Here is a 27,622-nt window from a genome sequence, read left to right as displayed (position 1 = left end):
ATGCCGCACCTAGGTCATCACAGATGGTCACTAAACAAACTGTTGTAAGTTAACTCCCTGTACAAGGCAGAAAAGGGAGCTGGAACGCTGGATAGGAGAAAGGAAGCTCGTGTCCCAAGTGACTGTAAACGCGAGGAGGTACTTCCTTCAGATTCTTACAGTAGTTTACAACAACAGCCAGCTGCAAAACCAAACAAAAAAGGGCATCCTTTATTAGCGATGAACGGAACAACAAGGGGACAAGGAAGTAGAAGGGAACTGGATTAGTGTCCTGTTGGCCTTCAGATTAATGTATCTTCCCAAGGCTTCTTTTTCGGTGGCGGCTTGCTATCCTCGAGCTGCGCATCCTTCAAAGGGTTCTTGGCAAAGGTCTGACGCAACGGCCCTGCGAGCGAACAAAAAATAAGTACAGTATTTGCAGGATTGAATGTGATTATAATTGAATGTGACTGAATCGCTAAGTGAGACATCTGTTCAGTGTGTCCTGTTTTATGACCTTTCTTACCAGCGTTGTTAAAGGAATCACTGCATTTGATAAGTTAGTAACCCGGTTGTTAAGTGAATCTGGATTGTCCATTGACTTTGCTTGATGATATGACCCTGGGACAGGGTCATAAGTCACAAGTCGGTCACAATTATGAACCAGTTGTCAAACATTTTGACTAGACGATTATCATGGGGATACCCTAATGGTTATCACGGTGAAAAACGATTGTGACTCCATTTTTCAGTGCCGTTGTAACTTGGAACGGTCACTAAACAAACCATCGTCAAGGACTACCTGTGCATGCAGGTTGCCAAGCAACCCCAATTTTTCCCAAGTGACTGTAGAGATGCTGAGATGGCCCTATGTGGGAGCCCCAGTTGGCTACTCACTTCCCTCACTTCTCCAGTGTTGTGGTTAACTTTGTGCAGTTGCTAAACAAATGGTTGTCAAACCAAGGACTGCCTATCCAAGTGACTTACCAGATGCTGCTAATATCAGGTGGTTCTTGATGCGGTCCTGTCGCTCGTCTAGTCGTCTTCTGGCCTGGAAACTTTCCCACCCTACAAGAGCGGAGAAAAAGGAAGGCCCAGGTAGTAAATTGTACAGTGAGAATGTATGTTTTGCCTACACAGTGTGTACTTTTTTTCTGGCCATTTACTAGTTTCCAACTGCGATTTAACATTTGAAAGTCGGTTCCCATGTTATTTGCCACGTGCTGGAGGAGAAAAATGGGGAAACCCAAAAATAAACCAGGAATAAACCACAGTATCAAGGGTTAGATATGAGTGGTGCAGTGGCTTGGGGGTGGAGCTCTCATGTCACAATCAGGAGGCTGTGAGTTACGATCCTAAGGTAGAGGCAGATATTTCCCTCTCTGGCCATTACGTCTGCTGAATACCACTCTGCATTGGCAACAGGAAAGGCATCTGGCCAGTAAATGCTCAGCTTCATTCAGTGGCCCAGATTCCATTTTGGAGTTGAAAAAGAAGACGATGATGATCAAAGGTTAGACATATTAACAGAGTTGGAAAGGACCTTTGTTGCAGTATAGCAAATTATGTTAGAATAGGATTGTATTAAATCTGGATTTCTAGCATAAAAATACTCTATTTCTATAAAACCCAGGACAAGGAAGGGCAATAAATTCGCCTAATCTGCATTCCTGGCAGTTACAACAGGGAAACAAACGGGGCTCAGATAAACAGCTCAAATAAACAAAGTTTTCACCACTCCGGACAGGACGTTATAGGATCAAAGGGGGGGAATTTTCATTGCCTGGAGCACACAAACAGCAGGGCAATTAAGGAAGATTAGCCAGATAAAGAAGAAGCCTTCAGAGAAATTAGGTGTGAATAAACATCTGCTTTTAGGAAGTTCCAAGAAGATTGTTTCTTGATATCTATGGGAAAGGAAGAACTGAAAGATATGTTTGAAGTTGTATGGTTGATGTATCATTTTGACATGTATATGTAGTTATACCCCATTTCCTTATGTTCCCAAATAAAAAGGAGCGCATGGCTCTACTCCATGTCACTCCACCCAGAGAGACAATATGTCCAGGTTCCTCTTTCTAGGATTCGCTTTCGTGGGTGACCCCACACATGGCTGGGTCGCACTTAGCCTCTTTTGAAGGCATAGCTTTCATTAGGGACTCAGCAGCTTCCACAGACCTTGTAGGTCATTTAGACCAACCCCTCTCCCCCATCTAAGCAGGAGACCCTACACTGTTTCTGAAAGATGGCGGTCCAGTCTCTCCTTGGAAGCTTCCAGTGATGAAGCTCTCACAACTTCCGAAGACAACTTCTGTTCCATGGGTTGACTATTCTCCCCGGCAGGAAATTCCTCCTGATTTCCATGTTGAATCTCTCCTTGTTCGGTTTTCATCTGTTATTACTTGTCTGGGTGCTTTGGAAAATGGCTTGACCTCCCCTTTTCTCTGGGGAAGCCCCACAAATATTGGGAGACTGCTATCCTGTCTCCCCAGTCCTTCTCTTCTCTTAGAATAGCCCAATTCCTGCAACCGTTCATTGTATGTTTTAGCCTCCAGTCCTCTAATCATTTTGGTTGCTCTTCTCTTCATTCTTGAGTCTCAACATCTTTGTGGTGTGGTGACCAAATACAGCAGTACCTCGTGATACGAACCCCTCGTCATATGAATTTTCCGAGATACGAACCCGGGGTTCAGAAATTTTTTGCCTCTTCTTACAAACTTTTCCCGCCTTACAAACCTGCCTCCCAAACGCCGAACCCGGAAGTTCGGCAAAAGTTCAGGTTTGGCGTTTGGGTTTGGGAGGACGTCGAGAAGCCACCTGGCTGTTTCAAAAGGCGACAGCCGGGCGGTGGCGCCCAGCGGAGTGCCATTTTTGCATTTTTTTTCCTTGCACGCATTAATTGATTTTACATTGTTTCCTATGGGAAACATTGTTTCGTCTTACGAATTTTTCGCCTTACGAACCTCCTCTGGGAACCAATTAAGTTTGTAAGACGAGGTATTACTGTACTGGATGCAGTATTCTAGATGTAGTCTTACTAAGGTTTTAGTGGTTTTAGGTTTTACCTCCCTTGATCTGGATTGTTTCCCTCTGTTGATTCAATTTAGGATTGTGATGTGTTTTTTGGCTGCTGCAGCACATTGCTGACTCAACCAAATAAATATGAGCCAGATTTCAGCCAAAAAGGCCAATGCAATCCTAAATTGCATTAACAGAGGGATACATTCCAGGAATAGGGAGGTACTAATACCATTCTATAACACACTATTAGACCACACCTACAATACTGCATTCAGTTTTGGTCAACACACTACAAAAAAGACATTGAGAAAGTGCAGAAGAGAGCAATGAGAATGATAAGGGAACTGGAAACTAAAACATACGAAAAGAAGTTGCAAGAATTGGGCATGGCTAGTTTAGTGAAGAGAAGGGGAGACATGATAGCAGTCTTCAATACTTGAAGGACTGCCACAGAAAAGAGGGAATTGGACTGTTTACCAAAGCACCAGAAGGCCAGACAAGGAACAGTGGATGGAAGCCAAGCAAAGAGAGATTCAACCTGGAAATAAGAAGGAACTTTATGACGATGAAAGCAACCAATGGAACAGCTTGCCTTGGGAATGCTCCAAAACTTGAGACTTTCAAGAAGAAATTGGACTGCTATTTGTCTGGGGTGGTATAGGGTCTCCTGCTTGAGCAAGGGGTTGGACTAGATGACCTGCAAGGTTCCTTCCAACTTAAATAAATAAATATTTTACTGGTTGTTTGCCAAGCCTCCAAGATCCCTCTCACAGTCACTGCTATTAAATCTGGTTTCACCCAGTCTATATGTGTCCTTTTGGAGTTTTTTGGCCTAAGTGTAAGACTTTACTTTTCTCTACGTTGAATTTCATTTTGTTAGAGTGGGCCCAGGGTTTGAATCTGTTGAGACCCATCTGGATTTTGAGCATATTACCTTGGGTATTGGCTACTCCTGCCAGTTTAGTGTCATCTGCAAATTTGGTAAATTCCCATTTTATTCCGTCATCTAAGTCATGTATGAAGACATTGAAGTGTACTGGGCCTAAAACCCAACCTACTACTTTTTCCTCTCCATATAGATTCCAAGATCTCTCTCACAGTTACTGTTATTAAACCTGGTTCCACCAGTCTATAAATATACTTTGGGTTTTTCCTGCCTAAGTGTAAGACTTTACTTTTCTCTATGTTTTTCATTTTGTTAGAGAGGGCCCAGGGGTTGAGTCTGTCAAGTTCCATCTGAAATAATCTCATAGTGAAAAGAAAACCCAAATCGTAGCTTCAGGCCAGATCTGTGAAGTACAGAATCCATCCCAGCTTTCAAACTCCTTTTTCTCCTCTGTCTCTTACCATCTTTCGCAGTGTCGATTAATCCCTTCTGGGTTTGTCCCGCTGCAGGCTTCTGAATTTCCTGTTTCGGGATGCCAACAAAAGTGCGAACGGATGGCACGCGTAACAACAACACTTGTCCCAGCGAGTAGAGGTTGGACGTCAACCAGTAGGTGAAGACAGCCTGTAGGAAAGGCAAAAATATAAAAATGTCGAGTACATTCTCGACTTCAAATGTCTGTCCATTCACTGTCTGTTCAAAGCGACCACGGCACGGGGAAAAGTGACTTAGGAATGTGACTGTTGCAAATGAGGAACTCATTTGGTAGCCAGAAGGGGTAAAGGAAGCAAAGAGTTTCAAACATACTATTTTATGCAGCATAACACAGTGCACGATATCACAACCAAGGAACTACCAACTGGAAAAAAAGTATAAAGATACATTTGCTAAATGCTGGAAGTGTAATCCATCATCTGATTCATACTGCCACATGTGGTGGACATGCCCCAAAGCTAAAAAAAATTGGATAAGTATACATACTATATTTTTCGGAGTATAAGATGCCCCCCCCCAAAAAAGAGGGTGGAAATGTTGTATACACTGAATACAGCCATTTTTGTCTTCCCGAAGCCACGCGCTCACATCCTATTTCGCAAAAATGGGTGTGCAGAAAGTTTGAGAGGCTTTCAGAGTGCGTCTGGGGGCTTAGAGAAGGCAGAAATGCCTCTTTTTGCAAAAAAATTTGCTGCCTTCTAGGCTCCAGAAGCACTCTGCAGGCCTCTTAAACTGTCAGTGTGCCTTGTTTTTCCCCAAACCGGTGAAAATGGGATCGTTTTTGCAAAAGAATGGGGTGCAACAGAAGATTTGAGAGGCCTGCAAAGTACTCATGGTGGTTAGGGAAAGGCAAAAACACTCTTGTTTTTGTGAAAAATGGGGTGGAGAAAGGGTTTGGAGGCCTGACGTGCTCCTGGGGGGCTGGGGATGAAAAAAACATAATTTTATTACTTACTTGTTTGAAATCTTGGTGTGTCTTATAGTCCAAAACATACAGTACATGATTGGAAAAAAAATGACTAAACAACACATAGACTTGAAATCAGAGATATTTTTTGTTGGGCATTCTACTGGGAAAAATATGATAAAAGGACAATATATCTGGTTTTACATATACTAACTGCAACTAGGATTGTATTTGCACAGCAATGGAAAAGTGACAGGATTCCACCAGATGAGAAGGTAATTAAGAAAATATTAGAATGCGCAGAAATGGATAAATTAACACTTATTATTAAGGATAAAGAAGAGACTGAATATTTTTTTGATAAGGGATGTATTTTATCAATGGCTAGACAACAGAAACAGAAGTTAAAAAGGAGGAGGCATAAAGAGAGGAGATGTTAAAGTGGAGAGTTGTTAAAGAAGACTGTTAAATATTATTATTATTATATTACCAATATCAATTGTCATGAATACTATAATAAATATATGGATTAAGACTGTTTAAAAACAATTATACCTAAACCACACACTGTTTGATGGAAATATACATAATATACACTTGTTTGAATGCTATACAGTATACATAAAATAAATAAAACATGGAAGGGGGAAAAAAGAGAACTACCAACTCAGACAAACAACCCTGACAGGAAACAACTGATGATGTTACCTAGCTAGATCACGAAAGGTCTGCAAGAAAATAATGATGCTCTAAGGACTAGACTGTTCTCTTCCTCTTCCTTTTCCTCTCTTTGTCCATCCCCCTTTCTTCTTTTCCCCTTTTCTCCCCTCTACACCACAAATGCCACTCTTTTCTAGCACTGATGATGTTCCCTAGTTGGGTCGTGAAACGTCTGCAAGAAAATAACTAAGCTCAAAGAGCAACAAGGACCCCACAGCCCCCTCCTCCTCCTCTCTGCAAACCCCACCTACTTCTAGCACTGATTTTGTTACCTAGTTTGGTAGTGAAACGTCTGCAAGAAAACAGCCAGCTCAGAGAGCACCAAGGTCTCGACAGTTGTCTTCTTCCTCCTCTTCTACCTCTTCTCTGCAAACCACACTCCCTTCTAGCACTGATGACGTTCCCTACTTGGGTCGTGAAATGTCCGCAAAAAATACCCACCCGGTTCATCCAGCGCTGGCCAAGTGTTTCCCCATAAAACCCCCAAATAAACTGACATCTGGGAGAAACACAAGTTTCAAATCAGGCGAAGTCCGAGCTGTTTTGTGGCACCTGCGAGCAATACGTGGCATTTCGTGTCATGTTATGGAGGAAGGAAGACGCTCCTTCTTTCTCACCGTTGGGAAACTGATCGTGATTGGCAACAGCAGCACAGGCATCACACGGAAAACCGTTTTCATCACGTGGTAACTCGGATTTGAGACTCCCGTTTCTGCCCCAAACTGCAGAGGAGAGAAATGATGTCGTCATAGCGGCAGTTTTGATATTTTACTGGTTTCCCAAACTTAGCACCTGTAGATTTCAATTCCCAGAATTTTACATACCTCCAATATGTACTCGACTAAAGAAACAAACAAATAAAGAAATAAATAAACAAACAAATAAATATTTTACTGGTTTCCCAAACTTAGCACCTATAGATTTCAACTCCCAGAATTTTACATACCTCCAATATGTACTTGACAAAACAAACAAACAAACAAATAAAGAAATAAACAAAAAAATTCCCCAGCCTGGCTGGGGAATTCTGGGAGTTGAAGTCCATAGGTCTTAAAATTTCATCAAGCTTGGGGAACCTACAAATTCCCCTTTTCACATTTGTCCCCCCCCCCCCCCTCCACTCACCCTCTTGAATTTTCCCTTAAGGGGATCATTCTGAAATTTGGGCTGGCTGTTACTGAAAAAAAGGATTCATGTTTTGGTAGGTTCCTTCTGATTTCGATCTCGGATCCCGGCATCGAAGAGAAGGGAGTTGTGGCAATTTTTAGGGGAGGCTAAAATCAAGGACCACCTTGAATTTCCCCCTAACTTTTATTTTTTTAAAAAATATTTTATTCCACCTTTATTATATTTCTGAGTAAGGTAATCAATATGCCTAAAACTCCTCTTCCTTTCTCCTGGACGACCACCCTGTGAGGTGGATTGAGCCGAGAGGGAGAGAGTGGCCTAAAGGACCTGTACCAAATATGCCCATGTTACACCAACACTCCGCAGTCTGCATTGGTTGCCGATCAGTTTCTGGTCACAATTCAAAGTGTTGGTTATGACCTATAAAGCCCTCCATGGCACCGGGCCAGATTATCTCAGGGACCGCCTTCTGCCGCACGAATCCCAGCAACCAGTTAGGTCTCACAGAGTGGGCCTTCTCTGGGTCCCGTCAACTAAACAATGCCGCTTGGTGGGACCCAGGGGAAGAGCCTTCTCTGTGGCAGCCCCGGCCCTCTGGAACCAACTCCCCCCAGAAATTAGAATTACCCCCACCCTCCTTGCCTTTCGTAAGCTCCTCAAAACCCACCTCTGCCGTCAGGCATGGGGGAATTGAGATCTTCTTTCCCCCTAGGCCTTTACAATTTTATGCAGGGTATATCTGTATGTATGTTTGGTTTTTATATTAATGGGTTTTTAACTGTTTTTAGTATTGGATTATTATTATATGCTGTTTTATTGTTGCTGTTAGCCGTCCCGAGTCTCCGGAGAGGGGCGGCATACAAATTCAATCAATCAATCAATCAATCAATCAATCAATCAATCAATCAACAAACAAACAAACAGTACCATCTTCCTTGACTAAGGCATGAATAGAACTCATGGCCTCGTGCTGATTGGTCCAAAGTCAAACCAGTCAAATTTCATGGCTAGGGTGAGACTAGAACTCCTATCTCCTGGCGATTGGGAAATTCACCCATCATTTTTCCTGCCTCAGGCAGGACTTGAACTCCCTGTTGCCTGGAGATTGGCCCAAAATCATCTCATCATTTTTCCTGCTTCAGGTGGGACATTAACTTCCTGTTCCCTGGTGATTGGCCCAAAGTCACCCCATCATTTTTCCTGTCTAAGGTGGACCTAGAACTCCCTGTTGCCTGGTGATATGGCCAAAGCCACCCACCCAGCTTTCATGCTTATGGTGGAACTAGAATTCATTTATTTATTTATTCAATTTTTATGCCACCCTTCTGCTTAGACTCAGGGCGGCTTACAACATGTTAGCAATAACACTTTTTAAAAACAGAGCCTAGGCTATTGCCCCCACAATCTGGGTCCTCATTTTACCCACCTCGGAAGGATGGAAGGCTGAGTCAACCTTGAGCCGGTGATGAGATTTGAACCGCTGACCTTCAGATCTACAAGTCAGCTTCAGTGGCCTGCAGTACAGCACTCTACCTGCTGCGCCACCCCGGCTCATTCCCAACATCCCAGTTCCTGGCCTAGCCCCATAACCAACCCTTACCTCCAGAACAGCCCACATGGTGGCGGTTGTTATCAGGGGCAGAGCGTAGTAAGGATCCGAGGTTGTGAGATCCGTGAACCACAACAGTCCCCCCGTCTGCATGCTGGGCACGGGGCACTCGGCCATTTTGCGCAGAGCAAAGAAGAAGGAGATGAAAATGGGGGCCTGGAACAGAGGAGGGAAGAAGAGGTTAAGCCGGGAAGCGTAGTTCATACCAACTTCAAGCAGGTGGGCACTTTGTGGAAACTGACCTGGACCAAAGGTGCGAGGAATGCCACTTTAGGATTAAGATTATGAGCTTTCTGATACTGGTTCAATTCCGTGTAAGCCTCCATAACTGGGAGATTAAAAGAGAAGTCGTTTCAAGATGAGCAATATTGAGTAAATTTTACCTTTCTTTCTCTGTCTTCCTTATTTTCCTTTCTTTCCTCCCTCCCTCTTCCTTCCCTTTCTCTTCCTTCATTTTCCTTTCCTCCCTCCTTCCTTTCCTTCCATTTTTCATCCCATTCTCCGCCCTGTTTCTGCCTTTTTTTCTTTCCTCCCTTTATCCTTTCTTCACACTTCTACTCCTCCCTACCATTCCTTTTTATTTTTTTTAATTTCCCTTTTCTTTCCCTTTCTTCTTTTCCTTCTCTTCCTTTTTTCTTTCCTCCATTTTTCTTCCTTCCCTTCTCTCTTCCTTCCTTCCTTCTTTCCTCCCGCCCTCTTTTCCTTTAATTCTTCATCAAATTCTCCACCCTCCCTGCCACCTTCCTTCCCTACTTTCTCTTCCTTCCTTTCCTTCCATTCTTCATCCCATTTTTCACCCTCCACCCATTCTCCATCACTCCCCTTTCCTCCTTCCTTCCTTCTCTTCCTTTTTTCTTTCCTCCTTCTTTCCTTTCCTTCCAGTCTTCATCCTATTCTCCACCCTCTTCTTTCCTTCCTCTCTTCTATTCTTTCTTTACCCTTCTCCCCCTTTCTCCTTCTTGTCTTTTCCTTTCTTTCCTTGTTCTTCCTCTTTCGTACCCCCCTCCCCATTTTCTTTTCTCCCTCCTATACTCCTTCCTTCATCCATCCATCCATCCCATTCTCCCCCCTCTTCCTTTCTTTTTCCCATCCATCCTTTCATCAAATAAGTTATACATAAATGGCTTATTTATTGTTGGGTTTTTAAAAAGATTTTGTATATGTTTTATTTCCAGTTCACTGGAGAATGGCAGCTTATAAATTTGAATGAATGAATGAATGAACCTTCACTCTATTCCCCCTCCCTTTCCCACCATTCTTAACTGCCCATCACTTTCAGATCTCCCCAATTCTCTTCTGCCAAGTCTTCCTACAAAACCTCCTCCCCCTTCAAACCCTTGGATCCTCTCTGCCATCCCCCATCCCCTACCCCTTTTTGGTTTCCCCAGTTTCATCCAATCTTTTCTATTCAATCCAGATGTCTCCTGCATCCTCAGGGTGATGGTGGTAGTAGTGTTAAATCGCCCTCTAAACTCTTACATTCTCTCTTATTCCCAGACTTCCGGGCGTAGCTGATTCTGGAATTCATCTCGCTCATTTGGGGATAATGGTTATTGAGGTGCACTGCGTGTCGCTGGCATTTCACAATGATGGGGAAGACCAAACAGCGGGCCAGGAGCGTCCCTAAAAATTTTGAGAGAGATGGAGAGGAGAGTTACCCTAGAAAATTACTATATTTTTCAGACTATAAGACACACCTAAATTTAGAAGAGGAAAACAAAACAAAACAGTTTTTGGTCTCCACATACCCCAATTTTGGCCCTTTCCCCAGGCTTTTTTTGGCCTGTTTTTCAGGGTTTTTTTCAGCTTTTGGCGGGGTGTTTTTGGAGCTTTTTTCAGCCCATTTTTGAGGCTATTTTCAGCCCATTTTTGAGGCTTTTTGGGCCCATTTGTGAGACTTTCTTGACCCATTTTCCAGGCTTTTTTCAGCCCATTTTGAGGCTTTTGGGGTCTGTTTTTGAGGGTTTTTCCAGCTCATTTTCTAAATCTTTGAGCCCATTTTTTAGGCTTCTTGGGCTCATTTTTGAGGCATTTTGCGGCCCATTTTTGACCTTTTTGGGGCTTTTTGTGAGACTTTTTGGCCCATTTTTGAGGCCTTTTTCGATCTGTTTTCTAGGCTCTTTTGGCCTGTTTTCCAGGCTATTTTCAGACCGTTTTAAGGCTTTTTTAATTTGTTTTTCTGAAACAAAGCATGTGGAGGGCCCAAAAAAGGCCCAGTAGGTAGGCGGGGCTTCGACAATATTCCGTCTAAAAGACACACAGATATTTCCCCCACTTTTTTGGTGACAAGAAAGTGCATCTTATAGTCTGAAAAATAAGGTACTTCCAGGAGAAGTAGGCTAAAATTTCCCAGGAATGCAATTCCTGACTGAGCTGTAAAACTTTCTCTGGTTAGCGCTTTCTTGATTATTTATTGATTTACTGATTTATGAATTATCAAACAAATGTATACAGCTGACCAATGCACACACAGGAGACGAGAGGTTTACAGAATTGGGGAAAAAAAAATCCATCGTATAATAAAATCAATTTAAAAGCAAAAGAACCCACTTCACTCCCATGGCAGTTAACAGCAATCAGATCAGCCACAGATTTTGTGTTCTTACTTTTTGAAGACGTTTCGCTTCTAATCCAAGAAGCTCCTTCAACTCTGACTAGATGGTGGGGAAGGGAAGGTTTTAAATTCCTTGCACACAGCTGGTTATTTGCATCCTTTTTAACAGAGCTCTTGAGGTCATTTGGGATATTTATAAATCCCAGGCTAATTATTGCAAGCTAATTCTGCTGACTGCCAGCGGTTCGATTCAGAAGGTTGACTCAGCCTTCCGGGCAGTGGTGGGCTGCTGGTGGTTCTGATCGGTTCTTACATATCGGTGGCGGAAATGTCCACCTCCTCACTGAATCAGCAGCAATAGCTGGCTGTCCAAGTTCCCGAACTGGTTCTCTGGTCGCCGCGGCTGGCAGGTGCAGAGGGTCATTTGTGCCATGTGATGGGGGCGATGTGAACCGGTAGAGAAGGTAAGTGGAACCCACCCTTGCTTCCAGGGTCAGTAAAATGAGGACCCAGATTGTTCAGGGCAACAGGCTGACCCTAAACCTCTTAGAGAGGGCTGTACAACATGGTAAAGTGGTCTATAAGTCTAAGTCAGTGGTTTTCAACCTTTCTAACCCTTAATACAGTTCCTCATGTTACAGTGACCCCCAACCATAAGTCTAGTGCCAATTTTCCCAACAGAGCTTTTTTTAAAAATAGTGTTTATCAATTTTCAGTCTTTTTTGTAAAAACAATAGTACAATAAATATAGTAAGTGCATTGTTACATCATTGCATCTTCCTTTTTTTTGAGTTACTTCACTTTTTATATTTGGATATATTGTACTGATGTTATGTTATTACAGTAGCTAAAATACTTATACTTTTCTATATACATATTTACATGTTAAGCTTCTATTTTAACTCTCTTTTTTTATTTTTCTATGCTCGATCCAATGGTACCTTCTATTCCATATTTTTATTTATTTATTTATTAGATTTGTATGCCGCCCTCTCCGCGGACTCGTTTCAAACGTCTTACAAACGCCTCGTCATATAAACTTTTTGAGATACAAACCCGGGGTTTAAGATTTTTTTGCCTCTTCTTACAAACTATTTTCACCTTACAAACCCACCGCCGCTGCTGGGATGCCCCGCCTCCGGACTTCCATTGCCAGCGAAGCACCCATTTCTGCGCTGCCGGGAATCCCCTGAGGCTCCCCTTGCTGGGAAACCCCACCTCCAGACTTCCATGTTTTTGTGATGCTGCAGGGGAATCCCAGTAGCGCAAAAATGGGCGCTTTGCTGGCAATGGAAGTCCGGAGTGGGGTTTCCCAGCGAGGGGAGCCTCAGTGAAATCGCAGCATCGCAAAAACACAGAGGTCCAGAGGTGGGGTTTTGAGGACTTCATTGTTTTTGCGATGCTGCAATTTCACTGATGCTCCCTTTGCTGGGAAACCTCACCTCCAGACTTCCGTTGCCAGTGAAGTGCTCGTTTTTGCGATGCTGGGATTCCTCTGTAGCATCGCAAAAACACAGAGGTCCGGAGGTGGGGTTTCTCAGAGAGGGGAGCCTCAGGGAAATCCCAGCAGCGTAAAAACGGGCACTTTGGCTGGCAAAAGGGGTGAATTTTGGGCTTGCACGCATTAATCGCTTTTCCATTGATTCCTATGGGAAACATTGTTTCATCTTACAAACTTTTCACCTTAAGAACCTCGTCCCAGAACCAATTAAGTTTGTAAGACAAGGTATCACTGTACTTTGAGTCTTTCTGGCTTCGCAAGTCAATTGTTAGCCTATCCAACTCAGCGCATTCATATATTTTGCTAATTATTGTGCTTTGTGTGTGTGTGTGTGTATGTGTGTGTGTTCCCAAATTGGGCCTGGAGGCTTTTAAGAACAGATTGGGCTTCCGTCTGTCTGAAATCAGTGGTTCTCAACCTTTCTAATGCCATGGTCCCTTAATACAGTTCCTTATGTTGTGGTGAGCCCCAACCATAAGTCTACTACCAATTCTCGCAGCAGAGCTTTAAAGCTGATTGGCAGGAAGGTCAGAGGGACACACCCACTGTAAATGCCTGATTGGTCGGATTGTAAAAATATGTTCCAAGGTGCTAGAATAGCAGCTTTAGTTCTTAATACCAGGGTTAAATTTGTCTTTTCCCATGGTCTTTAGGCAACCCCTGTGAAACAGTACTTCTATCCCCAAAGGGATCCCGACTCCAAGGTTTGAGAACCACTGGTCTAAGTAATATTGCTATTCTACAGTTAAAGAATCTTTTCTTTATTTTTTTCTATCAAACTAAAAACGTCTTCTGTGTCCCCATCTGCTTAACGACCCCGACGGCCCTCTTTTACCTCCTACAATGGCTCCCCACCAAGGCAGCCCCAAGTCCAAGTGCAAAGATTCCAAGATCTTCATGATTAGACCCACTGGACTGAAGCTTCCCAGACCCAGTTCCGCCAAAGTCGCGTCTTCCGCAATCTGGCTAATTTCCTCTAAAGGGAGGGTTGTCTCTACCGGCGCAGTTGCTGCGGCTTGAACAACCTGAAAAAAGGCAAAAGAGGATATAGATCAGGGGTGTCCAACTCAAGGCCCGCCAGCTGGATCTGGTCCACTATGTGGTTGGTTCCGGCTTGCGGGGCCGTCTTGGAAAATATAAGGGGCTGACCCGTGTGGCTTTGCCCCAGTCTACCATGTGCAAAGCAGAAAGATCGGGCCAGCGTTGTTTCCGCCTGTCAACCCAATGCGAAGAGGAAAAATTGGGCCAGCAGTTTGGGGAGTGGCATCCGGCTGTCAACGCCCACCTACTCGGCCACGCCCAGGAAGAGGCATCAAGATGGCCGCACCCCCCACCCAATCAGCTACCCTATCCTAGTCCTAGCTCCGTGATGGTGGACCTATGTCATGCATGCCGCAGTTGATACACAGAGCTCTTTCTGGGACACACGAGCTGCTGCCCAGCTCGGGTCCACTGCGCATGTGTCTCCTGCCAGCCAGCTTATTCTTGGGATGTGCAGGGAGGGACCCACTCCCCTTGCAGGAGATGTGTATGCATGTGCGAGGGTGGTGAGGTATGTGGCATTTTTTAGTCCCAGGAGGTTGCAGGGAGGCCTGCTAGCCGAAAAGGGGGCATAGGGGGGAGCACTGCCCCCCTATGGCCCGTTTTTTATTCCAGAAGGCTGCATGGAGGCCTGCTGGGCTCAAAACAATGGTTGGAGGATTGTGCACACATGCTCGGGGTGGGGGTGGGAAGCAGGCGGATGGCTGCATGCACATATGTGGGGGGGAACATGGGAAGTGCATGCACATGCATAGGGAATGCATTGCATTATGGGTGCCGACACGTGTGTGGGCTGTCATGTGTTCACGCTTTTGGCACACTACAAGAAAAAGGTTACCCATCACTGCCCTAAGTCAGGGGTAGGCAAAGTTGGCTCTTCTATGACTTGTGGACTTCAACTCCTAGAATTCCTGAGCCAATCATGACAGCTCAGGAATTCTGGGAGTTGAAGTCCATATGCCACAGAAGAGCCAACTTTGCCTACCCCTGCCCTAGGTCAATCACAATCTTGATGAGGTCCACAATGAAATTGAATTTGACACAGACGCTTGTGGAATCCCAAACTCACAGGTCCCTGATCTCTCATTGCTTCCAAGCTTACAGTTGTGTTACCTGCGTCCCTGCAGCTGCTGCGGTGCTCTGATGTCGGATTGTGGGTCTGAAAAGCACAACATAACAGTTCCGAGAATGTTGCGGAGAAGCTAACCGGGCTTTGACTTGGGACCATCCCGGAGTGGTGGACATCCTGTGAACCTGGAAAAGAATAGCAAATAGCCCTTAAAGACTTATATCAGGACTGTCTTCAGGTTATGGCCATAACCGAGCCCAAAATTTACATTGCTAAGGGAAACAGCAGTGAAGTGATTCCCCCCCTGCGTTTTACGACCTTCCTTGCCATCGTTAGGGTTTTTGTTTTTTGTTTCGGTCACAATGTATTTTATTAGTTTTATCAAATTATAAAATATAAAAAGAAATGTTAAAGTGTCCTAGAAAATTGGGTGGAGGGGGAAGACAAAAAGAAAGACAGAAGAGAGATAGAAAATAATAATAATAATAATAATAATAATAATAATAATTTATTAGATTTGTATGCTGCCCTCTCCGAAGAAAATATGGTGTAAGAAGGGAAAAGGAAAGAAAAAGGCATCGAATTCCAACCCCCTTTAGCACAGTGGCTAATAACATCACAACACTAAAATTCTACTTTTGCACAACCAGATTCGCTTAACAACCGTGCTGCTAACTGAACAACTTGCAGTGATTGCCTTAATAACGGTGGTTGTTTTTGCTGCTTAGATAGGTCTGTTGTTATAGACTGGCCATCAATATAGCAACGGACCTATCCAATCAGCAAAAACAACCACCGTTATTAAGTCAATCACTTAATGGTCAAAAGTCAAATTGTTCAGTTAGTAATACGGTTGTTAAGCGAATCTGGCTTCCTCATCGACTTTGCTTGTTGGAAAGATTCAAAAGGGATCACCTGATACCCCCGCTCCCCCCCCCCCCCGCAGCCATCATAAATATGAATGCATTGGCAAGCATCTGAATGTTGATCATGCGATTGGGGAGATGCTGCAAAGAGTTTTCAAGTGTAAAAAATGGCAATCTGTTCCATTTTTTCAGTGACGTAAGTCAAGGACTACCTGCATAACATGCCATAGTCCTGTGATGGAGAACCTATAGCGCTCTCTGTAGGCATGTGAGGCATTGCCCAGGTCAGCTCCACTGCACATGTCCATTTCCTCCCGCTGGCCAGCTGATTTTCAGGTCTCTGCCGCCGGATGGTTATGGGAGAGGAGTGCATAGGTGCAGGAGGTCACATGCATACCCGAGGGTTGGGTTAGCATGGGAGAAACGGTGCCTGCCAGGCACAAAACAGGCCATGTGTGTGTGTGCAGCACGCATGCCCAGGGCCACATGTGTATGGATGGGGATGTTATGTGCGCATGAATGGGATGGAGCACATGGGAAGAATTATGGGTGTGGGCATATGCTCCCTTCCCTTTCAGCACACGACGACAATAAAGGTTAGCCATTGCTGCCATAGTCCTTTATAGACCAAGAGACGGAGTGGCGCAGTGCTTAGAATGCTGCACTACAGGCTATTTCAGGTAACTGAAACAGGCTGTTGCTGCTTAACGCCAGGTCGGTTGCAAATAAATCTCCCTTCATCCAGGATTTACTCCTGGATGAGGCGGCCGACCTGGCATGTGACTGAGACCTGGCTGGGCCCAGAAGGAGGGGTCCCTCTGTCTGAAATGTGCCCAGCCGAGTTTCAACCTCACCAGCTGCAACCCCAGGGAAAGGGGGGGAGGAATATTAATATTATTATTATTATTAATTTATTAGATTTGTATGCCGCCCCTCTCCGAAGACTCGGAGCGGCTCACGACAAGAAAACAGTACAAATCCAATAGTTAAAAAACAATTTAAAACCCCTTAATATAAAAAACAGTCATACATCTCAGACAAACCATACATAAAATGGAAACGGCCCAGGGGAATCAATTTCCCCATGCCTGATGGCAGAGGTGGGTTTTAAGGAGTTTGCGAAAGGCAAGGAGGGTGGGGGCAATCCTAATCTCCGGGGGGAGTTGATTCCAGAGGGTCGGGGCCCCCACAGAGAAGGCGCTTCCCCTGGCCCCCGCTAGACGACATAGCTATTATAGCCAAGAACACCATCAGCCTACACAGGCTCACTGCTCCTGAGATTGTGAGTCCTTCTTTGTGAAGTTGGACTTCGGGGTACAGATGGGTTTGTTGCTCATGTACCTGCCTCCCAACTGCATGTCAAAAGCCCTGCCTGCGCTACTTGAGGAGATAGCTGGGCTGGCGGTAGAATTCCCAAGACTTATTGTCTTGGGAAACTTCAATATGTCGTTGTTCGGCGAATCCTCTGGGTTGGTGCAGGAGTTCATGGCCACCATGGACCTTATTAGAGTTAATTGGATTTTTTAGATATGTATTAGATTTTTTAGATATGTTCAGTTCTGGAGACCTCACCTACAAAAAGATATTGACAAAATTGAACGGGTCCAAAGACGGGCTACAAGAATGGTGGAAGGTCTTAAGCATAAAACGTATCAGGAAAGACTTAATGAACTCAATCTGTATAGTCTGGAGGACAGAAGGAAAAGGGGGGACATGATCGAAACATTTAAATATATTAAAGGGTTAAATAAGGTCCAGGAGGGAAGTGTTTTTAATAGGAAAGTGAACACAAGAACAAGGGGACACAATCTGAAGTTAGTTGGGGGAAAGATCAAAAGCAACATGAGAAAATATTATTTTACTGAAAGAGTAGTAGATCCTTGGAACAAACTTCCAGCAGATGTGGTAGATAAATCCACAGTAACTGAATTTAAACATGCCTGGGATAAACATATATCCATCCTAAGATAAAATACAGAAAATAGTATAAGGGCAGACTAGATGGACCATGAGGTCTTTTTCTGCCGTCAGACTTCTATGTTTCTATGTTTCTATGTATATTTTTTATTGTTTTGATACATTGTGAGCCGCCCTGAGTCCTTGGAGAGAGGTGGCATACAAATCCAATCAATCAACCAACCAACCAATCAATAACTGCTAGCTGTAGTTCAGCAGTTCAAATCTCACCCACCTGCTCAAGGTTGACTCAGCCTTCTGAGGTGGATAAAATGAGGACCCAGATTCTTGGGGGCAAATATGCTGGTTGTGTAAACCATTTAGAGGATGGCTGTAAAAGCACTATGAAACGGTATAGAAATCTAAAAGCTATTGCTATTATGGTCCTCTCTGAGTGGTTGACAGAGTCAGCCTATTTTTCCCCAGCAATCTGGACCCTCATTTTATGGAGCTGGTCAGGATCAAAACGACGGCGGGCAGGCAGAATTAGTCTACAATGCTGTATTTTAATACCACCATGCCCCAAGTGAAGTTGAACATAACCGAGCCAGACCTTTCTGTTGCGAAGGGAAACGTTTGTTACAAGTGAGCTTTGCTCAGTTTTACAACTTTACATGCCGCAAATGGTTAAGTGTATCATGTCATTGGTTAAGTGAATCACAGGGTTGTTAAAAGTGAATCGGGATTCCCCCGTTCACGTTGCTTGTCAGAAGGTCGCAAAAGCAGTTTTTGGGAAACTGCCTCCGTCTTCTGGATGCCGCTGCAACGGTCATAAACGTGAGTCCGTTGCCAAACATCTGACTTTTGATCACGTGGCCGCCATGTGAAGTGCCACCAGAACGTGAAATGCAAAAAACCCTGGTCCTACCTAAGTCCCTTTTTTAAAGTTACTTTAGACGGTGCCTAAAGCATGTGTCGCAAGTCGAGGACTACCCATGCAAATAGTCCTTGCGGTTACAACAGAAATAGGGATGACAGTGATGGCTGTCACTAAGCAACGCAGTTTGAAGGCAAAACATCAGCTAAGACGTCATCCAAGGGCATGGGGTGAGGTATTATCAATATGCCGATGATACCCAGTTATACATCTCCACCCCATGTCCAGTCAACGAAGCAGTGGAAGTGATGTGCTGGTGCCTGGAGGCTGTTGGAGCCTGGATGGGTGTCAACAAACTCAAACTCAACCCAGACAAGACGGAGTGGCTGTGGGTCTTGCCTCCCAAGAACAATTCCATCTGTCCGTCCATTACCCTGGGGGGAGAATCATTGACCCCCTCAGAGAGGGTTCGCAACTTGGGCGTCCTCCTCGATCCACAGCTCACATTAGAGAAACACCTTTCAGCTGTGGCAAGGGGGGCGTTCACCCAGGTTCGCCTGGTGCACCAGTTGCGACCCTATTTGGACCAGGAGTCACTGCTCACATCACTCATGCCCTCATCACCTCAAGGCTCGACTACTGTAACACTCTCTACATGGGGCTACCTTTGAAAAGTGTTCGGAAACTTCAGATTGTGCAGAATGCAGCTGCGAGAGCAATCATGGGCTTTCCCAAATATGCCCATGTTACACCAACACTCCGCAGTCTGCATTGGTTGCCGATCAGTTTCCAGTCACAATTCAAAGTGTTGGTTATGACCTATAAAGCCCTTCATGGCACCGGACCAGATTACTTCAGGGACTACCCTCTGCTGCACGAATCCCAGCGACCAGTTAGGTCCCACAGAGTGGATCTTCTCCGGGTCCTGTCAACCAAACAATGTCGCTTGGTGGGACCCAGGGGAAGAGCCTTCTCTGTGGCGGCCCCGGCCCTCTGGAACCAACTCCCCCCAGAGATTAGAATTGCCCTCACCCTCCTTGCCTTTCGTAAGCTGCTTAAAACCCACCTCTGCCACCAGGCATGGGGGAATTGAGATACACTTTCCCCCTAGGCCTTTACAATTTTATGCATGGTATATCTGTATGTATGATTGGTTTTTATATACTGTAATGGGTTTTTAACTGTTTTTAGTATTGGATTATTGTCATATACTGTTTTATTTCTGTTGTTAGCCGCCCTGAGTCTGCGGAGACGGGCGGCATACAAATCCAATAAATAAATAAAATAAACAAATAAATAAATAATTGCATTTCTTATGCCCAGCGGCGGGCTACGAGCTGGAAAGCTAAATTGTGCTAGCCACTGCAGCTTGTAAGTTCTTGCAGGGCAGCGCGATTTTGCTGCTGCACCTGTGGAGGTAGCAAAATTGCGCATGGAGCTGCAGGTGTGCATGCGCAGAAGCAAAAAAATCCTCGCCGAAACACAGGCGCACGTGCGGCTCCATGCGCGATTTTGCTACCTCCACAGGTGCAGCAATAAAAGCCTGCTGGCCCTGCAAGAACCTACGAGCCACAGCGGCAAAAGCACAATTTAGTGTTCCTGCTCGAAGCCCACCACTGCTTATGCCTGTAGTCCTCAGTTTATGAAGCATTCTTTAAGTAGCTCTTCAAATTTACCACAGCGCTGGATTTTAAAAAAAGGGGGACTTGTGACAGTTTTTCACACTTACGATCTGAGGGGGGTGGGGGAATTAACTGAACAAATGTGATGATGATGATAATGCAAGAAAATCCCATGCTTTTTTTCAGGAGTCAAACTGGACTTAAACATTTCGTTTCTCATCCCAGAAGCTTCCTCGGGTCTCAAAGACAGTTCTCGGATGAGCCAAGGAAGCTTCTCGAAAGAGAAGCGAAACGTCTTCAATGGAAAAAAAAAGCATCTCCGGGACAATCATGACGTCACGCCCCCACCTACCGACCTGCGTGTGAAGCCCCCCCGCCGCGATCCACGCTCGCCGGAGCGCCCCGAAAGCCGCCATGGTGTCCTAGTTTGACTGCCGCAGAGGACCGGCTGCCTCGTCACGTGACCGAAACGCGAACTGGAAGACGCGACACGCTTCCGAGGCCTCTGCAGCCATTTTGGTTACGGGCAACGCGCCCCTTCTTTTTCCCCGGGAGAAGCGCTCCCCTTACGCTAAGGGTCTCTTATCTCGCCAGCTCCTCCTTAAGGATCCGGAGTTGGCGAGCATTATTTTTAAGAAAAGAAATAAAATAACCACTCGGAGAATCGAACGGCTCCCTTGTAAAAGGTTAGGATGAAGTTAATAAGTGGCCATGTTTGTCGTGGGCGCTTCGACCCTTTACCCACCATTTTTGTTGCGTTCAAGGCGAAGTGTGGCCATATTTCTTGTGGGCAATAATGGCGGCATAGGTTCGGGAAACTCCTCCCAGTCTTCTTAAAGGTGGAATTTTCAACTCTAAGGCACGTAGCTATCGCGACAGTTACAGCCTCCTCATTCTGATTGGCCAGTTGATCGGCCATCCATACTCCTCCTTCCGATTGGCTGGCGGGCTTCCGCCAATCAGAAGGACTTTCCCGCGCGGCAACAAGGCAGACGGAATATTTTGGCGGGCTGCTAACTGAGGAGGTTAGTTTATAGAGGCGGGTTGATGTTTTGGCGAGCCGGAGGAAGGGAGCTGAGGAAAATTATTTACTTTTGGCACAACTGGTTAAACGGAAGAGTTGCCGGCACACTTTTCCTGATTTTTATTATTTTATTGTTGCCTGTGGAAAAATTATTGTGAGGGAAAAGTTAATGGGGGAGTGGGGTTGAGAGAGTGCTAGTGGGAGAATTTCGTCCTCTTTTGATAGGAAAAGGGAGGTTGGGCCGCCACGGGAAGCTACTGAAGAAAGGAGATGAGGTCCGCCTTTTGAAAAGAACCGATGTGAGAGGCTCGGAGAACATAAAAAAAAAAAAAATCTCAGATAAAAAATCCAGAACACATGCTGATTGGGGAATTCTGGGAGTTGAAGAAATGTTGGTCCGGGTTCAGTTCCAAGTGGGGAACCATAATTAAATCATCTTTCCGAGCAGCTTCGATGTTTCCAGTCTTTCTACCCATTTGAACCTGAACCCAGATGGACATTTCTTCCAATAGGAAAAATATACTATTCTGCTTTTTAAATATTTCCTGAAATATTTCATTCTTTTAACAGGGTGGTGGTTGCAAACGTTTTCAGTCCACAGGTTTTGAAAGTAGACAAGATTGGGAAAAATCTGCTTAGAGGCCATGACTGCTGTGTATGTGTGTGTGGGGGGGGGGGAAGAGGGAGGGTTGAGGAAAAATTGATAGCAAATTTTTGGAGGTTTCTCATATAAAATAAAGGTCCAGGACCTGTGGATTAAAAGTATGGTGAAAGGAGGTTGGCACAGGCCAGACCTTAGGAGGAATATCCTGACTTCATACAGGTAGTCCTTGACTTATGACCACAACAGAACCTGAAATTTCCGTTAAGTGAGACTTTTGTTAAATGTGTTTTGTCCCTTTTTATGACCTTACTCGCCACAGTTAAGTAAATCACTTAACCACAAAGTTGATGGTTTCCCCATTGACTTTATTTATCAGTCACAAAAGGTAATCATGTGACTTTGGGTGACAGCAACAAGTATAACTGAACCAGGTTGCTAAGCCTGTGAATTTGTGAATACCAGGATTACAGGTATTTATTTATTTATTTATTTGATTCTAGGCCGCCGTTTTCTGGAGACTCAGGATGGCTTACAACATAAAAAATGAATACATAGACATAGCGCATAAGAAATCGAAGTTAAAAACTAAAGCAATTGAAATAAAACCCATTAGATATTCTAAAATTCAGTTTAAGTAATCCTAAAAAACCCATGTCTTAAAATCCAGTCACATTCATCCATATTTGAGACATCGCATATGCTGGAGCAGAATATCTTTGGCAGCAGCCCTAAGCCTGCTGGCAAAGATGTGTCTTCAGTATGGACTGGGAGCTCCAGGGAGAATTGATTTGAAAGGGCTGGAGCTGCCACAGAGAGGCCCGCCAGCCAACATTGCTTGGGTGACGGGACCTGGAGAAGACCAACTCTGTGGGCCCTGACTGGCCTCTGTGAGGCAAGAGACGGTCCCAAAAGTAATCTGGTCCTAAGCCATGTAGGGTTTTATAGATAACCAACACTTTCAATTGTGTTTGGAGACTAATCACCTCAAGGTTTGACTACTGCAATGCTCTATATGGGGCTACCTCTGAAGAGTGTTCGGAAACTGCAAATTGTGCAGAACACAGCCGCGTGAGCAGTCATCGGCTTGCCCAGACGTGCATTGGCTACCAATTGGTTTCTGGACGCAATTCAAAGTGTTGGTTATAACCATAAAGCCCTACATGGCCTTGGGCCAGAATACCTACGGGACTGCCTTCTGCCGCAGGAATCCCAGCGACTGGTCAGGTCTCAGAGTTGGCCTTCTCCAGGTCCTGTCAACTAGACGTCGGTTGCCAGGTCCTAGGGGAAGAGCCTTCTCTGTGGGGGCCTCGGCCCTCTGGAATCAACTCCACCTGGAGATTCATACTGCCCCAACCCTCCTTGCTTTCCGTAAGAGTCTTAAGACTCATTTATGCCACCAGATGGGTTATTAGATCCTTGCCCCTTGGCCGATGAATGTGCTGAGAGAAAGTGGACTGAGTGGGAATGATTACTTTTTATGGTTTGGATTTTTATATTTTATATTTAATTAATTGGATCCAAAATGTTATACATTGTTTTATTATATGTTGTAAGCCACCCCGAGTCCTCGGAGAGGGGTAGCATAAAAGTCCAATAAATAAATAAATAAATAAATAAATAAATAATCAGAAGCCAATGAAGTTCGCAGAATGATGACAAAACATGGGCATGCCTAGGGAGGCCTATGACAGCTTGCACGCTGCATTTTGGACTAATTGCACTCTCCGAATGTTCTTTAAAGATAGCCCTATGTTGACAGCATTGTAGTAATTGAACCTTGAGGTGATGAGGGCATGTGTAAGGAGAGACTCCCTGTCCAAATAAGGCCGCAACTGGTCCACTGGGCGAACCTGTGCACCCTTGCCACAGCTGAGAGATGTTGTTCCAAACTCAGCTGTGGTACAAGGAGGACTCCCAAGTTGCAGACCTTCTCTGAGGGGGGCAATAATCCCCCCCCCCAGAGTAATGGATGGGCAGGTGAAATGTCCTTGGGAGGCAGTGCCCACAGCCACTCTTTCTTGTCAGGGTTGAACTCTAGTGTTGCCACCCATCCAGACCCTCATAGCCTCCAGACACTTGCACATCACCTTAACTGCTTCACTGAATTGTACAGCTGAGATGCTGCAAAGGTCGTAACTAGGGAAAATATGTCACTTTTTTCAATACTGTTATAACTGAACAATCACTAAATAAAATGTAATCAAGGACCACTCTACTGTCTGTGGAACAGATTACCACATGTTATGGTGAGAGTTTTTGCTGGAGAACTTTAAACAGGCTGGATGCCCACTTGTCTGAAATTATGGCAAACCTTTTGGGCTCAGCATGTCAAATGCAGGTAGTCCTCAACTCAACAACAGTTTGTTTAGTGACCATTCAAAGTTACAACAGAACTGGAAAAACTGACCTGATCGTTTTTCACACTTACGACCATTGCAGTATCTCCACAGTTATGATCAAAATTCGGATCATTGCAAACTGGCTCATATTTAGGATGGTTGCAGCATCTTGGGGTCATTTAACCATCTTTTGTGATCTTCCGACAAAACAAGTCAATGGGGAACCCAGGTTCACTTAATAATTGTTTTACTGACTGCAGTGATTCACTTATCAACTGTGGCAAGAGAGGCAGTAAACTGGGGCAACATTCAGTTAACTATTTTGCTTAGGAACACACATTTTGGGCTCAATTGTAGGTTGGGGACCCCCTATATTCAGGAAATGCCTAAAATTTGATTCTGCTGGTCTATCAACCACCCTCCACCCAGCAAGAGAGAGCGAAAAAATATTTACAGCATTCATTAAAAATATTGAGTCTGTGGCGAAGGTGATTCCCATGGTGGAGTTGGAGGGAGTTTTGTTGGAGGGAAGCATGGGTTACAGTGTAGCAGAGCTAGAGGGGAGCAGAGCATTTGGCTCACATCATGAGCTTTGTGATGCCAGCCCTTCACGTGCAGCTGCTGCTTTGTTGCCCACTGGAGCCCTATCTTTAAGAATGTCACACAAAATCATCTGATTGTAGATATGGGTTACTGTGTTAGCTATTTTTGGTATAGGGATATATTTGTATTGAGACTTCATCTTTTTTAACATTTTTTTTGTAGACTTCAAGTGTTGAATAGCCAAAAATGAGTGCAGCAAAAAAAGCAAAAACAGATAGTGGAAGATTGTTTCAAGCATCCTGGACAGAGTTATTTGGAGTGGTCGAACGCAATGGGAAAGCATTATGTACTCTGTGTTATGAAAGTGTTGAGTGTCACATATCAAGTGTCAGACGACACTTTGAAACCAGCCACAAAAGTCTTGTGAGACTTGGTGAAACTGAAAGGAAAGAGTTTGTTAAAAGCAGTTTTCAAATGTCACTACGCATGGCAAAACATAATAAGCTTTCTGATGGGGATATTCTCAAAACGGCCATGTTGTCTGCCAGTGATCATCTTTTTCATGATTTCCCAAACAAGGATAAAATTATTCAACGCATCTCTGAGATGCCAGTTAGCAGGAACATTGTTGAAGATCACGTCCAATGCATGGCAAATGATATTAGTCAGCAGCTCACCACTGACTTACAAAAGGCAACCTGTTACTCCATGTGCTTGTATGAAACCATAGATATAAACAATTATGCAAGTTTAGCAATAATTTTGCGTTATGTTGTTGGTGACACCATGAGAGAAGAGCTGGTGAAACTGGTATCTTTGCCTGAAAGAACACAAGGGATAAATATCTACAGTGCTGTGATGGAGGCTTTTTTTTCACAAGACATAAAACCAGAAAAAGTGGTTTCAATTACTAGTGACGGGGCACCTTCTATGGTGGAGACAACATCTGGTTTTATACAGTATTTTGTTGAAGAAATAAAGCATCAAGTCATTCAGTTCCATTGTATTATACATCAAGAAGCTCTTTGTGACAGGGAAAGCAGCAAAAAATTTGACAATGTCCTCAAAGATGTCACAATAATGGTGAATTACATGATGGCTCATGCTCTGAATTTTCCACAGTTTCAAGCACTTCTTGAGGAGGTTCAGGCACAATATAATTGTTTACTTATGTGCAATAAAGTCCAATGGCTGAGCAGAGGACGGGTTCTGGAAAGATTTGTAGCCTGCTTGGATGAAATTAGGTTGTTTATGAACGAAAAAGGGCAGGAATATCCACAGCTCACTGATATGGCTTGGCTCACCAACCTTATGTTTTTTACAGATTTTACACTACACTTCAATGTACTGAACAAAGAACTACAAAGTGTAGGGAAAACAGCAGAGATGATGTTTTGTGATATCAAAACATTTGAAGAAAAACTGCAGAAATTTGAAAGAGACCTTGAAAGTGGGCAGTTGAAATCTTTTCCAAATCTAAAAATGCACCTAGAAAATTCTACAATGTTTACAAACAATCCTGCAAACCATCAGGAAATCTACAAGGAATTTTCTAGCATTGTAGCAGCTGCAAAGGTGAATTTTAGTAACAGATTTTTACAGTTCCATAACATGGAGAGAACCCTGCGTTTTCTTACTTTTCCAGAGAAAGCCGAATTTAAAGAACTTGATATTTCTTGTTTACACTGGTTAGATTTAGAAAATCTGGAAATGGAGCTATTAGATTTTCAAGAAAACCCTACATGGAACAATAAATTCTGTGACCTGCGTGAAAAACTTGAGAAGACAGAAGGGATGACAAACAACAGAGTTAGTTCTGAAAATGAAATCCTTAAAGCGTGGAATTATTTGCCAAATACATTTAAGTCAATGAAAGCACTTGGGATTGCTTTCCTTACATTATTTGGATCAACTTATGCTTGTGAGCAGTTGTTTTCAGCTCTGAATGATCTCAAATCTGACCCCAGAAACAGACTAATTGACAACCTTAGTGCTGCATGTGTTGCTCTTGAACTTACAAACTATGAGCCAAGGCTAGACAAATTATCAGCATGCATATAACAGCAAAAATCACATTCATTGTTCACCTTTCACTAAGTTATATCATTGAAAGCTCTGTTATTGTGTTTATAATGTACCTGTTATTTTTTCGTAAACAAAAACCTCAGTATTCAAATTAAATTGCCACGTTGGTACTTTGTGATAAATAAATGGGTTTTAGTATGCAGTCTGGGCACTTGGTCTCTAAGAGGTTTGCCATCACTGGACTAGAGAATTTGTCAATGTGTATGTATACGGTATGTGTGTGTGTTGGTGTTGAGATTGGCCAAGAGTCTGGATGGAGAAGAAATATGCTCCATGTTAAACCTAGAAACTCTGACTAGGAGTTTTAATACCATTCCCTCCCCCAGATATGGAGCCATACTTCTTGATGGAGTTTCATTTCTCCAAGTCAAGTTAATCCACAATCTTGGGGTCCTCACAGCCAGGATGACCTTTGTATTAACCTACCTCAAGTGCCAGATGTGTTGTTCCCCATTCAAGAGACTCTCTTTATAGCTATTCATACCTTTATTATTTTCTGGATCGGTTTGATTGTCTTCTATAGGGCGCTGACCTTGAAAGTTAATTTACTTCATTGTCATTGCACCTTGTACAACGAAATTAAATACCATCTTCAGTGTCCATTATACGTAAAACAAAACAAATCCTTCACATTGTATAAAATTGAATTGAAAACTCCCGATATTCCATTAATAGTGCACTACACAGTAGAATTCAGTGTGATTACTGCTGTGAGATAGAAGCTGGTTTTCAGCCTAATTGTCCTTGTTTTTATAAGCCTATACCAGGGGTCGGCAAACTTAAACACCCAAAGAGCCATCTGGACCCATTTCCCACAGAAAAAAAACAACAAACACCAGGAGCCTCAAAACCTAGG

General features: G+C 44.0%; 2 protein-coding genes across 3 annotated transcripts; one reads left to right on the top strand and one right to left on the bottom strand.

Moving 5' to 3' along the window:
• Window positions 1-182: 182 nt before the first annotated feature.
• Window positions 183-20,654, bottom strand: OXA1L (OXA1L mitochondrial inner membrane protein). Its single transcript, XM_070729190.1, has 10 exons — window positions 20,528-20,654; window positions 14,955-15,095; window positions 13,636-13,825; window positions 10,225-10,368; window positions 8,988-9,073; window positions 8,737-8,901; window positions 6,626-6,730; window positions 4,348-4,510; window positions 967-1,047; window positions 183-385 (listed from the first exon to the last, which is right to left on the bottom strand). The coding sequence occupies exons 1-10, from the start codon at window positions 20,585-20,587 to the stop codon at window positions 282-284; spliced, it is 1,239 nt and encodes a 412-aa protein (XP_070585291.1). The 5' UTR covers window positions 20,588-20,654; the 3' UTR covers window positions 183-281.
• A 455-nt stretch (window positions 20,655-21,109) lies between these two features.
• Window positions 21,110-26,908, top strand: LOC139175665 (general transcription factor II-I repeat domain-containing protein 2A-like). Of its 2 annotated transcripts, none has more exons than XM_070766849.1 (2): window positions 21,110-21,196; window positions 24,904-26,908. In XM_070766849.1, exon 2 carries the CDS (start codon window positions 24,928-24,930, stop codon window positions 26,740-26,742), a length of 1,815 nt encoding a protein of 604 aa, XP_070622950.1. In that variant the 5' UTR covers window positions 21,110-21,196; window positions 24,904-24,927; the 3' UTR covers window positions 26,743-26,908. The 2 variants fall into 2 exon arrangements, with proteins under 2 accessions (XP_070622950.1, XP_070622951.1); XM_070766850.1 differs by lacking the exon at window positions 21,110-21,196 and adding an exon at window positions 21,428-21,494.
• Window positions 26,909-27,622: the final 714 nt, after the last annotated feature.

This window comes from Erythrolamprus reginae, chromosome Z (assembly GCF_031021105.1).
Source record: "Erythrolamprus reginae isolate rEryReg1 chromosome Z, rEryReg1.hap1, whole genome shotgun sequence".
Lineage (NCBI taxonomy): Eukaryota > Metazoa > Chordata > Lepidosauria > Squamata > Dipsadidae > Erythrolamprus > Erythrolamprus reginae.
This window is presented reverse-complemented; position numbering and strand designations above follow the sequence as displayed.